At 34.8% G+C, this 13,594-nt stretch overlaps 1 protein-coding gene across 1 annotated transcript; it reads left to right on the top strand.

The window, feature by feature from the left end:
* The first annotated feature begins 2,338 nt into the window (after positions 1-2,338).
* Positions 2,339-10,901, top strand: LOC117692713 (transmembrane protein 272-like). Its single transcript, XM_034481416.2, has 5 exons — positions 2,339-2,491; positions 5,780-5,902; positions 6,005-6,067; positions 6,467-6,667; positions 10,009-10,901. The coding sequence occupies exons 1-5, from the start codon at positions 2,350-2,352 to the stop codon at positions 10,284-10,286; spliced, it is 807 nt and encodes a 268-aa protein (XP_034337307.2). The 5' UTR covers positions 2,339-2,349; the 3' UTR covers positions 10,287-10,901.
* Positions 10,902-13,594: the final 2,693 nt, after the last annotated feature.

The following is a 13,594-nucleotide window of genomic DNA, read 5'->3' on the forward strand; positions in this document are numbered from 1 at the left end:
ACCAATGAAATTTGATACGGTATGGCTAATATCAGTAAACAAGTTTGTATGTTAGATACGGTGAAACTAATATCAGTAAAAAAAAATATCAGTAAAAATAAGTGATACTGAATGCAGTTGTATTAACTTTGATTTTACTAGAGTGATACAATCCTTCCTAAGATCTCTTTTTACCTACTGCAGTCGATTTCAAATAAATAACACGCTGTAAACAATTTTGAACAAACAATTTTTAAGCACGCACGCTTAAAAGGCACATATTTAAAAAAAAAAAGTTCGGCACGCTATTGCATGGAGAAGAAGGCGACATTTATATAAAAAAAAATAATTAAATTGTCTTTGATATCTTATTGCTGTTAAGAGTTTGCTCTAAAGACGGTAAGCTTTTTTTAAAAGCTAAACTTGTAGTTCTACATCATCGGCCTCTACCTACACATTTAATGTACTCCATGTTTAGATTAGCAAGTGATTAACACGACCATTTCCTACTTATATTGTTATTATTTCTAATATGTAATATATGTGTAATATTGAAGAGCAGTTTGAATTTTTAAAAGACTTTTTGGGATATTCAGATGTATTTTGGGATATACAATGTGTGTATATATATATATATATATATATATATATATATATATATATATATATATATATATATATATATATATATATATATATATATATATATATATATTACTTTTTTAAAAAAATGTTCCGCTTGATAAACACGAAATCCGCGATGACCTAGTCTTGATGTTTTTTCTAGAAATGTTTTGTCATATTTTTAGACATATCTAATCTAAGTTTTTTAGAAAGTTCATGCATTTTCGCACGAGTTGTCTACCAACTCGGCATAGTATAAAATACTATTTTAGTGCCTAAACCAATCCACATGTATCAATGTATATTGCGTATTTAACGGTATTACTTTATCTAAGAATGTATGGGGAAGGTGCCGAGTCGGTTGGTTCCCTCTTTATTTCGAAAGTGTTAAAAGTAATTTGAAATTATGGCTATTGGTTTAAATGTCTATCTTATTCTTTACATGATATTCCCATTAAAAAAGAAGCAGAAATATGAATATGCATAATTGAAAGTTTTACAGGGGCAACTTTTCTAGTAAATTCCATACATTTGAATCCCCGACCCCCCCCCCGCCCCCCCCCCCCCCCAAAAAAAATTTACCCATTCTACACATACCAAAAACATAATTAGACAGTAAACTGCTTGTATTCAAGTACACAGTACTAAAGTTATTTCTGATCTGCAGATGAATCAGACATGCTCAAAATTGCTTTCCCAGGTGGGTCACTTGTGGGGTGTGAGGTAAGGTGTGAGGAGACCAAGTAAATAAGCCCGATTACGCAATCGCTTTCTGCGTCGTAAATTGTTTTAAATTTTCAAGGTATCTTCGTCCACTACAAATCAACAAGCAAGCCCACCTTATTGAAAACAAAAAGTAAACAAGAAACCCATGGGTCACATCGCTCACCTGAGAAAAAATAGCCACAATAAAATCAGCTTTATGGAAACATCTGGACAGTGTAGAATATTAGATCCTGTACATATTAACGATTTATATATTTTTTCAGACATTTTTATGTAAAACATTGAACCTTTATTGTAACAAGATGATTTTAAAATCATATAACATACAAAGCATTGCAGTTCTCAATAAGATCTTCAACATCTGTTTATAAAACATATATGTAAATCAACATCAAACTTTGAACCTCTTGTACTATGGGCAAGCCCCCCCCCCCCCCGCGTGCTAAGAAAATATCTCTATTAGAAAGTATTGGATGCACCTTTTCTCTTTAAGTGACCTTGAACTTGCACAAATGATCAAAGCTCAATCAAGATCAGGACATATTTACAGACACAAACAATCTTTGTTTCAAATTTAGCTTCTAATTATTTTCCATTACAAGATATGGCCTAGGCAGTTTTGAAAACAATGACCTTGAACCTGCCTTACCGAAACTGGGTCAAGTTTATGACATATCATCAGGTCATAAGCATTCATAATGTGAAGTAGGAACTTCTAATGTTTCTCCATAAGAAAGGTTTAAAGCAGGTACAAATTTAGCACTTCTCCTTCTACTGGCCTTGAACTTGCTCAAATGATTTTGAGTTAAAATTATGGCACACCTTCAGGTCATAAGCAATGTTTGTGTGAAGAAGGTTCTTTTGATGTTTCTCTATAAGAAAGATATGGACCGGACAAGATTGCACGAACAGACAGACAGACAGACAGACAAAAAGTGATCAGAATAACATATTTGAGCTTTCTGCTCAGGTGAGCTAAAAAGGCGTTACGCTTGAAAGGTTGTGAAATATGCTATTTGTATGTATATATTACAACCATCTTCGTATTACATAAAAAAAAGTTTAAACTGGAACGGATTTAAATGCAAACAAGCGAATGTTTTCTCCACCAGAGTCAAGATGAACGGAACACGGTACCGATCAAACGGGCCTACTTTTACAGGTAAGGGTTTATTGCATACGATTGACCCACATGTCATTTAAGGAAGGGGGGGGGGTGGTGGTTACCTATATTATTATGCAGACGAAAGTTAAATATGAAATAAACATTGAGTAGAAATCTTTTATCACTCAAACCATTGACTATTTGAAGTTGACTAGAGCAAAACTGGTAGTTACCAAATAACCCGTTGTTGAGCAAAATGGGGTCTTACGGAAGTACTAAACATAATAAAGAACTTTGCATCTTTCAATGATTAATAGTATAAATAGTGGTTACGATTTATCTTTCGGAGATATTGTAAAATGATAATTGCCACAACATTTTTAAAATTATTTGTAAATTTAACCCCACATATTTACATTTTTGAGTGTTTGTGATAACACTTCAAATCGAGTTTGTAATGAATAGACAAATACATTTCAGCAATGATTATTTCAAATTTTAATCGTACAATTCATTTTCCGAATAATATGAGGTGAACAAATACGGTCGCAGGTGACCAAATCTATCAAAAAGCCCCTCGGGCTTTATTGGATTTGAACACTCCGCATATACGTCAAAGTCTTCCGCTGGTCCCGAAAGTACATCTTGTTATATCGTCAGAAAAAAAACCCACACAAATAATTGTTTGTTAACAAAATAATTAAATGCTTTCTTTGATGATTCATGCAGGTTATAAGGTAGCGATCATTGCAGAAAAAAATTACGTAACCTGCTAACGCGAATGATCACCAAAGAAAGCATTTTATTGTTTAAATATATATGATGCTACCAAATGGAATTTAGTCATACGTCAAAGTCTTCCGCTGGTCCCGAAAGTACATCTTGTTATATCGTCAGAAAAAAACCCACACAAATAATTGTTTGTTAACAAAAAAAATTATTGATTACACAACCAGAAGTAAGGTCCGGGGGGGGGGGGGGGGGTTGAAAATATGATCAGACCCCTCTCCCCTCCCCTCAGCAAGCAATATCATTCCTCTGACCCCTAGAAAAAAAATCTGTATCTAAACCTGACGTCGGCTTGAGAGGAGAATAGAGATAACTAGACACGATCTCGTTGCGAGCAACGACGAGGTCTTCCGTCTGATTTTAGAATTTGAGATATATGTTCTATCTTGATTTTGCTATTTAACAGCTAAACATGATTTAGAATAAAAAACAGGGTTTACATTCAAGGGGGCCAGATACTATTTTGTTACAGGTGTAAGAGCTTTGTTCAACAAGTGTTTAGAAATACGTCACTGTTCTTGAGATATCTTAGAAGAAAAAGTTTTAGGGGCCGGTCCCTAATCTCCTTATTGGAGCCGCTGAACCAAATTTTGAAGATTGCATGTTGTTAAGTACATCATTTTGAGCATCTTTTCTTCTAAACTGCATTTCAAAATATTTTTCTTTTTGAGATATAGGTGGTCATAGTTTTGGATGCTCGACCCCTAAAAAACCCTCATTACATAACACATAACATTACACTGCTTGGATACATAATTGTAAGATAAACATATTTGCTTCTATAGCCTTTCACAAAATATCACTCAGTAAAGGGCTACAGATGAAAGACTTTAGAGCCCTTTGGTCTCCTAATTTGAGGGGCCAGCCCCTTTTTCTTGATTTCAAATAAAAGGTCATTTAAATCTCAACTCATTTTGTTTACAGGTGTTAAGAGATTTGTTACCGAGATATATGGGAAAGAACGTTTTAGGGGCCGATCCCTTAACTCCTTATAGGGGCCATTTAACGAAATTTTGAAAATTGCATATTATTTAGTACATCATTTTGACTATCTTTACTTCTATACTGCATTTCAAAATATATTTCCTTTCTGAGATATGGGTGATCAAAATTCTGGACTTTTGGCCCCTAAAAACCCCTAATTACGTAACACACGATAAAATCATTACATTACCTGGATACATAACTGTAAGATAAACATATTTGCTTCTATAACCGTTCACAAAATATCCCTCAGTAAAGGGCTACAGATGAAAGACTTTAGAGCCCTTTGGTCCCTTAATTTGAGGGGCCAGCCCCTTTTTCTTGATATCAAATAAAAGGTCATTTAAATCTCAACACATTTTGTTCAACAAGTGTTTAGAAATTCGTTACCGTTCTTGAGATATATGGGAAAGAACGTTTTAGGGGCCGATCCCATAACTCCTTATAGGGGCTATTTAACGAAATTTTGAAAATTGCATATTATTTAGTACATCATTTTAAGCATCTTTACTTCTATACTTTATTTCAAAATAGTTTTCCTTACTGAGATATGGGTGATCAAAATTCTGGACTTTTGGCCCCTAAAAACCCCTAATTACGTAACACATGATAAAATCATTACATTTATTGGATACATAACTGTAAGATAAACATATTTGCTTCTATAACTGTTCACAAAATATCACTCAGTAAAGGGCTACAGATGAAAGACTTTAGAGCCCTTTGGTTCCTTAATTTGAGGGGCCAGCCCCTTTTTATATCAAATGAAATGTCTTGTAAATATAAATCTTTTTTGCATTACAAGTGTTAAAAAAATATTTTTCAGAAAAGAGATAAACTAAGAAAACCATTAAAAATTACGACGTTTTTTAGTCTCAATTTTCGGGACCAGGCGAGCTTAAACACCCTTTGAGCATGACAAATATGAACGCCAAATAGCACATCTACAATCTCTTGTCTACAATCCCTGAAAGTTTGAACTCAATATCTTTTACCGTTTAGGAGGAGATCCCTGGACAAGCCGACCCTCTGAAAATCGTTAAAAAGTCATCAAAATAAAAAAATGTATATTAAGTTCGGACTGATATCTATTAGATCTGAAAGTTTCACAAAAATCGCCTGAGCCATTTTCGAGAAATCGCCTGCACAAATTTTGTAAGAAAAAAAATAATAATAGGGAAAAAGAAACCGAACGAAAACAATAAGGTCTTCCGTTGGAAAACGGAAGACCTTAATAAAGTAAACGTAATAGGAAAGTCTAAACAACACTTATAAGTTTCAACTTCTCATATTATCTGTAAAACCTCCGAGTATTGAGTCTTTTTATCTCTCCCCCCCCCCCCCCCCCAGGTAACTGATGTATACTTCATATTAAATTGAGCCAACAATACAGATGGATTTTTAAAGCTGCTTTTGAGTTGCTTTACTATGAATTAAAACCATACCTTTTACTAGCTCCCAAATTCTGATGGTTGCGACCACCAGGGTTTAGAAGCCAGGGAAAGGTTTGTCTTTTGTCCACCTAGAAGCTATTTATTTGGACTAATCCCCTACTATAATTCTTTTTTAAAGTTTTTATTCCATGGCGACCTCCTCATCAGGATTCTATTTATGGAAAAGTCAAGAGTGCCAAGGAAAATTGTGATGGCAATATCAGCTTCCTCTCGTCAATTGTTGCTATTTTTTGTTCCTCAAGTAAGTACAAAATATCAAATCAGATAACATCAGTAAATCCCATTATTTACCAAGCTAGGTGAGTTGCATTAATACCTATGTCCCCTCTCTTTTGTTTTCCAGCCGTGGTCATCGTGTTGTTGGTGATTGTCGGGCTTGTCCTGCCCATTGCTCCCATCGTTATTGGTCAGTATAGGGTTCCTAAGCCACTTTTCAACCTACTGTTGTTTTCTAATAAGATTTAGATAGACATGTAATTGACATTTGCTCTAAAACGTGTCATTAAGTAATGTGTTTTTAGTGGTGCAAAGATCGAAATTTATTTTTAACGCGTACATATATCATTTGTTGTAAATTCCTTATGTACAGCGAGTACATAATTCCGCTATTTCACTTTTTTGTATCAAATTGTAAACATAAAAAATCTCTTTTATTTTAGTTGAATAAAATTAATAACTGTCAGAAATTTTGATAAACACTGCGCTTTTCGCGATTTTACGCGGAATTAAGTGCTCGCGCGCCTAAGATAAGGAATATACAGTATCTTATCACAGTAGATTCCTTATCACAGCCCCTCGATTTCAGGAGCTTTGTACCTGGATGACTGTCCATTGGAGAAATACATTCCAATTTACCTGGTGGTTACTGGTTCGATATCGATGTTGTATTGTTGTTGTGGACGCTGTTGCAATAGAGAACAGGAAGATGAGGGGTCATTCATTGACAAGGTGAAGGTCAACGTTTCCCGATTTTGCGCACTCTGTGTGATTGCATGGTTTATTGCTGGTAAGAACAGTTAACGATCTGGGCTCATCACGGTTAGTTTATTTAGCAATGTGCTTGAGGACAGGACAGGACCCCCCCCCCCCCAACCCACACACACATATACACTTCTAAGTATAGACCCCGGGTCTTTAATCGACCCTATTTTTAAAAATTAAAGTATCCTTTTATGTCATATTTCTATTCTAATTTATACCTTCATTTAAAAAATGATTTACTTAAAACAAACATTATTTTTAAAAAATAATTCATAACATGATAATTTCATGAAAAAAGGAAGTAAACTAAGACTCAGGATCGATATTGGGAACGTAGTCGGTTCTGTCTGTGTGTTTTATCTGGTATGTTCATTCCTAAATATTTACAACTACCGAGTATAATTCCATCTATTTCTTACGGTGTTTTACAGTTAAGTCATAGCTATATAAAAATAGCCAGACTGAAATGTACACGCACCGTTTCTCGATTGGTCGAAACCTACAGCGACTGAAACTGACAGGTCTAATATCTACACGCCCCGTTTACCGATTGGTCGAAAGCTACAGCGATCTTAGAAAAATCACAGACTGCACGAATCATGCTGATGTCAGACTCAAATTCCCATAGAAGACGATTTGGCTGTTTCTTTTAGATAACATACCGATGTATATTAACAGTAATTCAGTAACTTTTACTTACTTTTTACAATTAATTTATTAATTAGTTGAAAGAAAGATGTTATTATAAATAATTAAATGCTTTCTTTGATGATTCATGCAGGTTATAAGGTAGCGATCATTGCAGAAAAAATTTACATAACATGCTAACGCGAATGATCACCAAAGAAAGCATTTTATTGTTTAAATATATATAATGCTACCAAATGGAATTTAGTTTGAACAGTACATGTATCTAGTTCCTCATATTCAAAGTGAATCAAAATTGTGGGTTGTTTTAAATGATGAAAAAAAATGAGTACGCAGCGGAACTTGGACCAATATTTAAGTCAAGTTATATTTCAGAAAATGGAAATAAAAATACCCATAAACGAATATAGACATATTAAAGAACTTGTAATAAAACTCTTCAAAGCCGATTTTTGATAAATCAATTCAGATCATACAACAGTACACTACTCCTGAATCAGTTTAATTGTTAGTTCAGTTTATTGCTGCTGTCGAGATCCTTCAAAGACCATTCGTTGGTAATCCGCCTCCATTTTATGATATAGACCCTTCCATTCTTTAAGCCCCTTTCACAATTGGCGCACGAGCAGAAGCGACCAAATATTCGTGCGACCAAAAAAATTAGATAGGGTTCGCAAACTGTTGCCAAAATAATCGCATATGAAAAAGTACTCGTACGAAACTCGCACAATATAGGCGAGCGTTGTGCGACGTAAACGCATTAAATCTTGCGATATATCTTGCGTCTATATGCGACTGATGTACAATGAAAGCGAGTGTTGTAAGATAATGCGATAGGATCGCGCGAGAGACGAAGTGATCGGACGATTGAACGTGCGCCAATGCGAATGGACGGACGGCGCTCGTCCGATCATGCGTTCCATTGTACTAATGCTCGTACGAGTCGGAGCGGGTATATATATATACGGCCCGTATTCGACGGTTTTTAATAGACATTGTTGAATGCGAGGGAAGATGTCGCCGATGAAAATGACAAAAACAGCATTCTCTCTCTATCTCCGTCATCAATTTGTGATATTGGCCAAATAATATGCGCCTTTCAATCCATGGCTTGACCCACCAACGTCTTCTTTGTCGACGACGAATAAGTAACGCTAGCACGGCCATATGTCTTTGCTGGAGTTCTTGGAGTTGTGCTCGGATATTTAGCAAACCTAGCAAACGGCGGGGAGGTATTGGTGCAGCAGCATCCATGGTCAATAAAGGTGTAAAACAAATATGACTTATAAATCGTGCAATGATAGTAAAACGTTGCAAGATTACATGAGACACGTTGAGCAACAGTCTCACGGTCGCAAAACAGACGCATAAACACCAGCGATTTATCTCACGATATTTATAAATCGTGCATCACTCTTGCGAGTACACAAAACGTTGTAAAACGTTCGTACTAATGTTCGTGCGTTGCACTGCGAAAAATTGGATCGCGTTGAGTCGCGTCTGAATAGTGTGCATGTCCACTATTCAGAGGAGACTTGATGCGACCAGTAAAACGTATGCAACGAATGCGACAGCTCGTGCAACGTAAGCGAGGGCTCGTGCAACGCATGCGAGAGCTTGTGCGAAGCTCAAAAATTTCGATCGCAAAGTGGTGTAAAGTGGTCGTGCGCCAATTGTGAAAGGGGCTTTACTGAGTAGTTTTAATTGAATGATTTTCTGTTAATAAATCTTATCGGTAATTCCTTAGTAATTCCACTCTTGTTTTTGTTTTTACTGATAAGAATGTTGCATTGCTTGACGGATTGATCTATTTACCATTATTGATGTGACTTTTTGGCGACTTTATACCCTAGTCAACTGTTATATTTAAATTTGAAACGATTTACACACAGGGGCTTGTGAAAAAAAAAACCACAGGTACCTCGGAGGAAAAATAACAAGGGAGGACGCCATCTTGGATACAGCCTCGCTTCATCAACTAATTTTTAAAACGTTAAGCTAGAAATTCGCGCCAATTCATATTCCTTTCTTTCAGATCTCACCTACAGTTTACTTATATAAATATATATACGTCTACATCAACAAATTTTATCTTTTTTGCGTAAACACCCGAAATCGAGAACTCATTGGCTTTTCCCATAACCAATCGTATGACAGATATTTCACGTACCGTACAAGTTTATGCTTGAGACCCACGAAATAAAAGTCGTAATCATGAAATAAAAGTCGTAATCATGAAATAAAAGTCGTTCTACTATCTATATAGGTAGCCGATACTTATTTTAATGGGAAGCGACTCTATTTTATATAAAATTCTAACATCCGGTAATGTTAATTCAATTGAAGTGTTTTTCCGAGCTTGCCGGGAAGGCCCTAGAAGTTGCGATTGGACAAGGAGTTGTCGAAAACAAGTTTGATAACGTTGGTGTATAAAAGAAATTAACCGGAATTGATATATCTAGAAAAAGAATCATTTTTAAAGGAATGCGAATCGACCAATATGTCTAGTTTAACGTTTTGAATGAGAAATTAGCTAATGAAGCGAGGCGGTATCCAAGATGGCGTTCTCCCTTGTTATTTTTCATCCGAGGTACCCACTTTTTTTAAACACAGTTTTTTTCTGTGCAAGCCCCTGAGATTTACAAACTTGTAGTGATGTTTGATTCTGAATTAAATAAGATTCACTTTCCGTCAAATTTTATTTTAATTTCTTTGTAGGAAACGTGTGGGTCTTCTCTTCCTATGGCGACCTGAGCACAGACCCCGCCTCCGGGAACTACTGTCATCCGATCGCCTTTAACTTTGCGTTCTGGTATATCATTGTAATATACAGTCTGTGTGGAGTCTTCGTTCTTGTCGTCGCCTGTTGTTTTTGCGCGGCCGCCTGTACATGTACTTGCCCAGAACGAAAGGAGGCGCCAAAAAATAACGCACAAGAGGCGCCAAAAAATAACGCACAAGTGACGGTGATTAATGGAGTAAAATATAACGTGTGATAATGGTTATAACCAAGGACAATAATTTTTCGTAACAAAGTTAAATACATTGTACAACTTTGCACATAGTTTAGTGGGTTTTTTTTTGCGTAGCGCAAAGTCTTAGAGTTAATTAAATATTGATACGCAAGTTGTGAGTTTGAAATCCGTTGAAACTTTGTAGATCACCTTCTTTTTTTTTTTTTATACATTTTAATCATAAATATTTGCTTTTATCCACATTGATCTTTTCAGGTTTGTCACACCACCACAAACGTTTCTTTAAACTCGACGTTATTTGGTATTTAACTACAATTTTAATCATTTATCAAGCATTAAATGTATTATTTCTTTACTGATTAATTTATTTATTTTTCTTCCACCGTGATTTCTCTTGTCATTTCGCACGGACTGAAACCACTGTTTGGTTGTTGTTTTTAAGTCTATAGTCTTTCCCAAGATTTTGATCGTCTCTGATTATTTAATTTACATAACAAAAAGGAAATGTCATAGCATTAATATGATATTTTATCTGTATTTTGAAAATGATTTACTTTTTTGATGTAACTTGGAATTGGACAATGTCTCTTTAAGTCTGTGTAAACAGTATTGTTAAATAAAAATATATTGATAATACACATGTATGTTGCATTTAAACGCGTATTTGTAGGACGTTTGTCAGTAAATTTCCCTATATCAATGGAATTTGTGTACTGCATGTCAACATAATTATCTTGCGCACACGTCGACATAATTATACACCGAGGCAATGTGTTGACATGCTGCTCCTGCACTTAGTCATTGTGTGTCCTGCATGTAGAAGAGAAATATGCCATTATGATTAACAACCCCTTGTAGTAGAAATTTATTTTATTTAAATAACATGTACAAATATAATAAACAGCGTTATAATGCCTCGTTTATTATATAATACTTGTTTATTTGGTGTGTTTTTTTCAAAGAACTACTATTAGTGTTCTATTTTTCTGATGTCTCAGACAAATAGTGAATTACAAACACGTCGTTAAAAATTATGAAGTTATATAATTTCACTACAGAAAATGTAAATAAAGCCATAAATGCCCACAGATATCTTCCTGTGTATTGAATTATTGCGTTTTTATCAATTTTATCAGTAGATAATGGGACATTATCTTAATGTTGATATTAATTTTTAGATATAATTAAACAAAGTCAATTGCGTTCTAATATTTTATCAATGTAGAAAACTTAGTAAAGGAAAAACCCATCCATGGATGGTTGACGTCATACCGATTTTGATTTGCTTTGTTGAGTTTTATTTGTAATTAATTTTTTGTGGAAAAACCGACAATTGTGTCACTCTTATTCCGTCAACAATATGACAATTAATCTTAAAGCGCATTAACATCTAAAATGGGAAATAGTTAGAAACTGACTCATTTGCTAGCTGCTAGTTTCGAATAAATAACAGAACTGTTTTTCCTGCAAACTTACTTTCGTAACTAAAAAAAATATATGATTCAATGAAAGTTTTATAATTTTTTGAAGGAATAAAAAACCATTCTTATAATATCATGGGGTGATCAAATACGGTCGGAGTAATCAAATATAATGATCCGGGGGGGGGGATTTTTTGTAGATTTGATCACCCCTGGCATTCTTATTACTTATATATAATTTTCGGCAATTGTACATACGATTAAATATTGATATATAGTAAGTGGTGCAATTTATTGAACTTCAAGTGACAAAATCGATTCGTAGTGTTATCACAGACAAAGACACTGGAAAATGTAAATATATTTGGATAAATGTAACATCTCATTGAGTTTATGTGATGAAATTGTTTATTCTTTGCGCCATGGTGTCTAGACAACTTAACTTTTCAACATATTGAACTAGAATATGATCAGCTTTGACCTGGTCAATTAATTTTACCATCAGAAAGATTACTCGCCCACATGTATATTTTATTTTATTTGATACTTTTTGAGAAATAGAACAATATTTAGTGCATGGAGACTTTTTCTATATTTAATAAATCATGTTAACATATCTTTAGGAGAATTAAAGATGCACCAAATGAATAAGTCATATATTTGTAATAGAGTGTATTGAATTGATATGAAGTTATAAATTTGTAATAGAATGTATTAAAATGATACCCTTGCTTTCCGTCTGTAATATCTGAGGAATAGACTTAATAGGTCTACCTGGCTGCAAACATTGCTGGACATTTATATAAGTAGCTATTTAAAGTCTTTCAAAATCCCGAAAACTGAGTGGAACTCTATATATCTTTTCTACTGACTTAAAGAGGAACTCTACTTATCATATGAACTATACATTGTACAGACATTCTCTCTATACTGTGTACTGAGATGTACAGACACTTTCTTTATACTGAGTACTGAGTTGTACAGACATTCTATCTATACTGTGTACTGAGTTGTACAGACACTCTATCTATAAAGTGTACTGAGTTGTACAGATACTCTATATATCCTGTGTACTGAGTTGTACAGACATTTTATCTATATGGTGTACTAATTTGTACAGATACTCTATCTATACTGTGTACTAAGTTGTACATTCTATCTATACAGTGTACGGAGTTGTACAGACACTCTCTCTATACTGTGTACTGAGTTGTACTGACACTCTGTCTATACTGTGTACTGAGTTGTACAGACACTCTATCTATACTGTGTACTGAGTTGTACAGACACTCTCTCTATACTGTGTACTGAGTTGTACAGACACTCTATCTATACTGTGTACTGAGTTGTACAGACATTCTATCTATCCTGTGTACAGAGTTGTACAGACACTCTCTCTATACTGTGTACTGAGTTGTACAGACACTCTATCTATCCTGTGTACTGAGTTGTACAGACATTCTATCTATCCTGTGTACAGAGTTGTACAGACACTCTATCTATACTGTGTACTGAGTTGTACAGACACTCTCTCTATACTGTGTACTGAGTTGTACAGACACTCTATCTATCCTGTGTACTGAGTTGTACAGACATTCTATCTATCCTGTGTACAGAGTTGTACAGACATTCTGTCTATACTGTGTACTGAGTTGTACAGACACTCTCTCTATACTGTGTACTGAGTTGTATAGACACTCTCTCTATACTGTGTACTGAGTTGTACAGACACTCTATCTATACTGTGTACTGAGTTGTACAGACACTCTATCTATACTGTGTACTGGGTTGTACAGACATTCTGTCTATACTGTGTACTGAGTTGTACAGACACTCTATCTATACTGTGTACTGAGTTGTACAGACACTCTGTCTATACTGTGTACTGAGTTGTACAGACACTCTATC

This window comes from Magallana gigas, chromosome 3 (genome assembly GCF_963853765.1).
Source record: "Magallana gigas chromosome 3, xbMagGiga1.1, whole genome shotgun sequence".
NCBI classification, from domain to species: domain Eukaryota; kingdom Metazoa; phylum Mollusca; class Bivalvia; order Ostreida; family Ostreidae; genus Magallana; species Magallana gigas.

Coding starts and splice junctions, on each gene's coding strand:
- LOC117692713 (XM_034481416.2), top strand. CDS start 2,350: ATGTATATATTACAACCATCTTCGTATTACATAAAAAAAAGTTTAAAC. Junction 2,492..5,779: donor AAACGGGCCTACTTTTACAG/GTAAGGGTTTAT, acceptor TCTTTTTTAAAG/TTTTTATTCCATGGCGACCT. Junction 6,068..6,466: donor CATTGCTCCCATCGTTATTG/GTCAGTATAGGG, acceptor CCTCGATTTCAG/GAGCTTTGTACCTGGATGAC.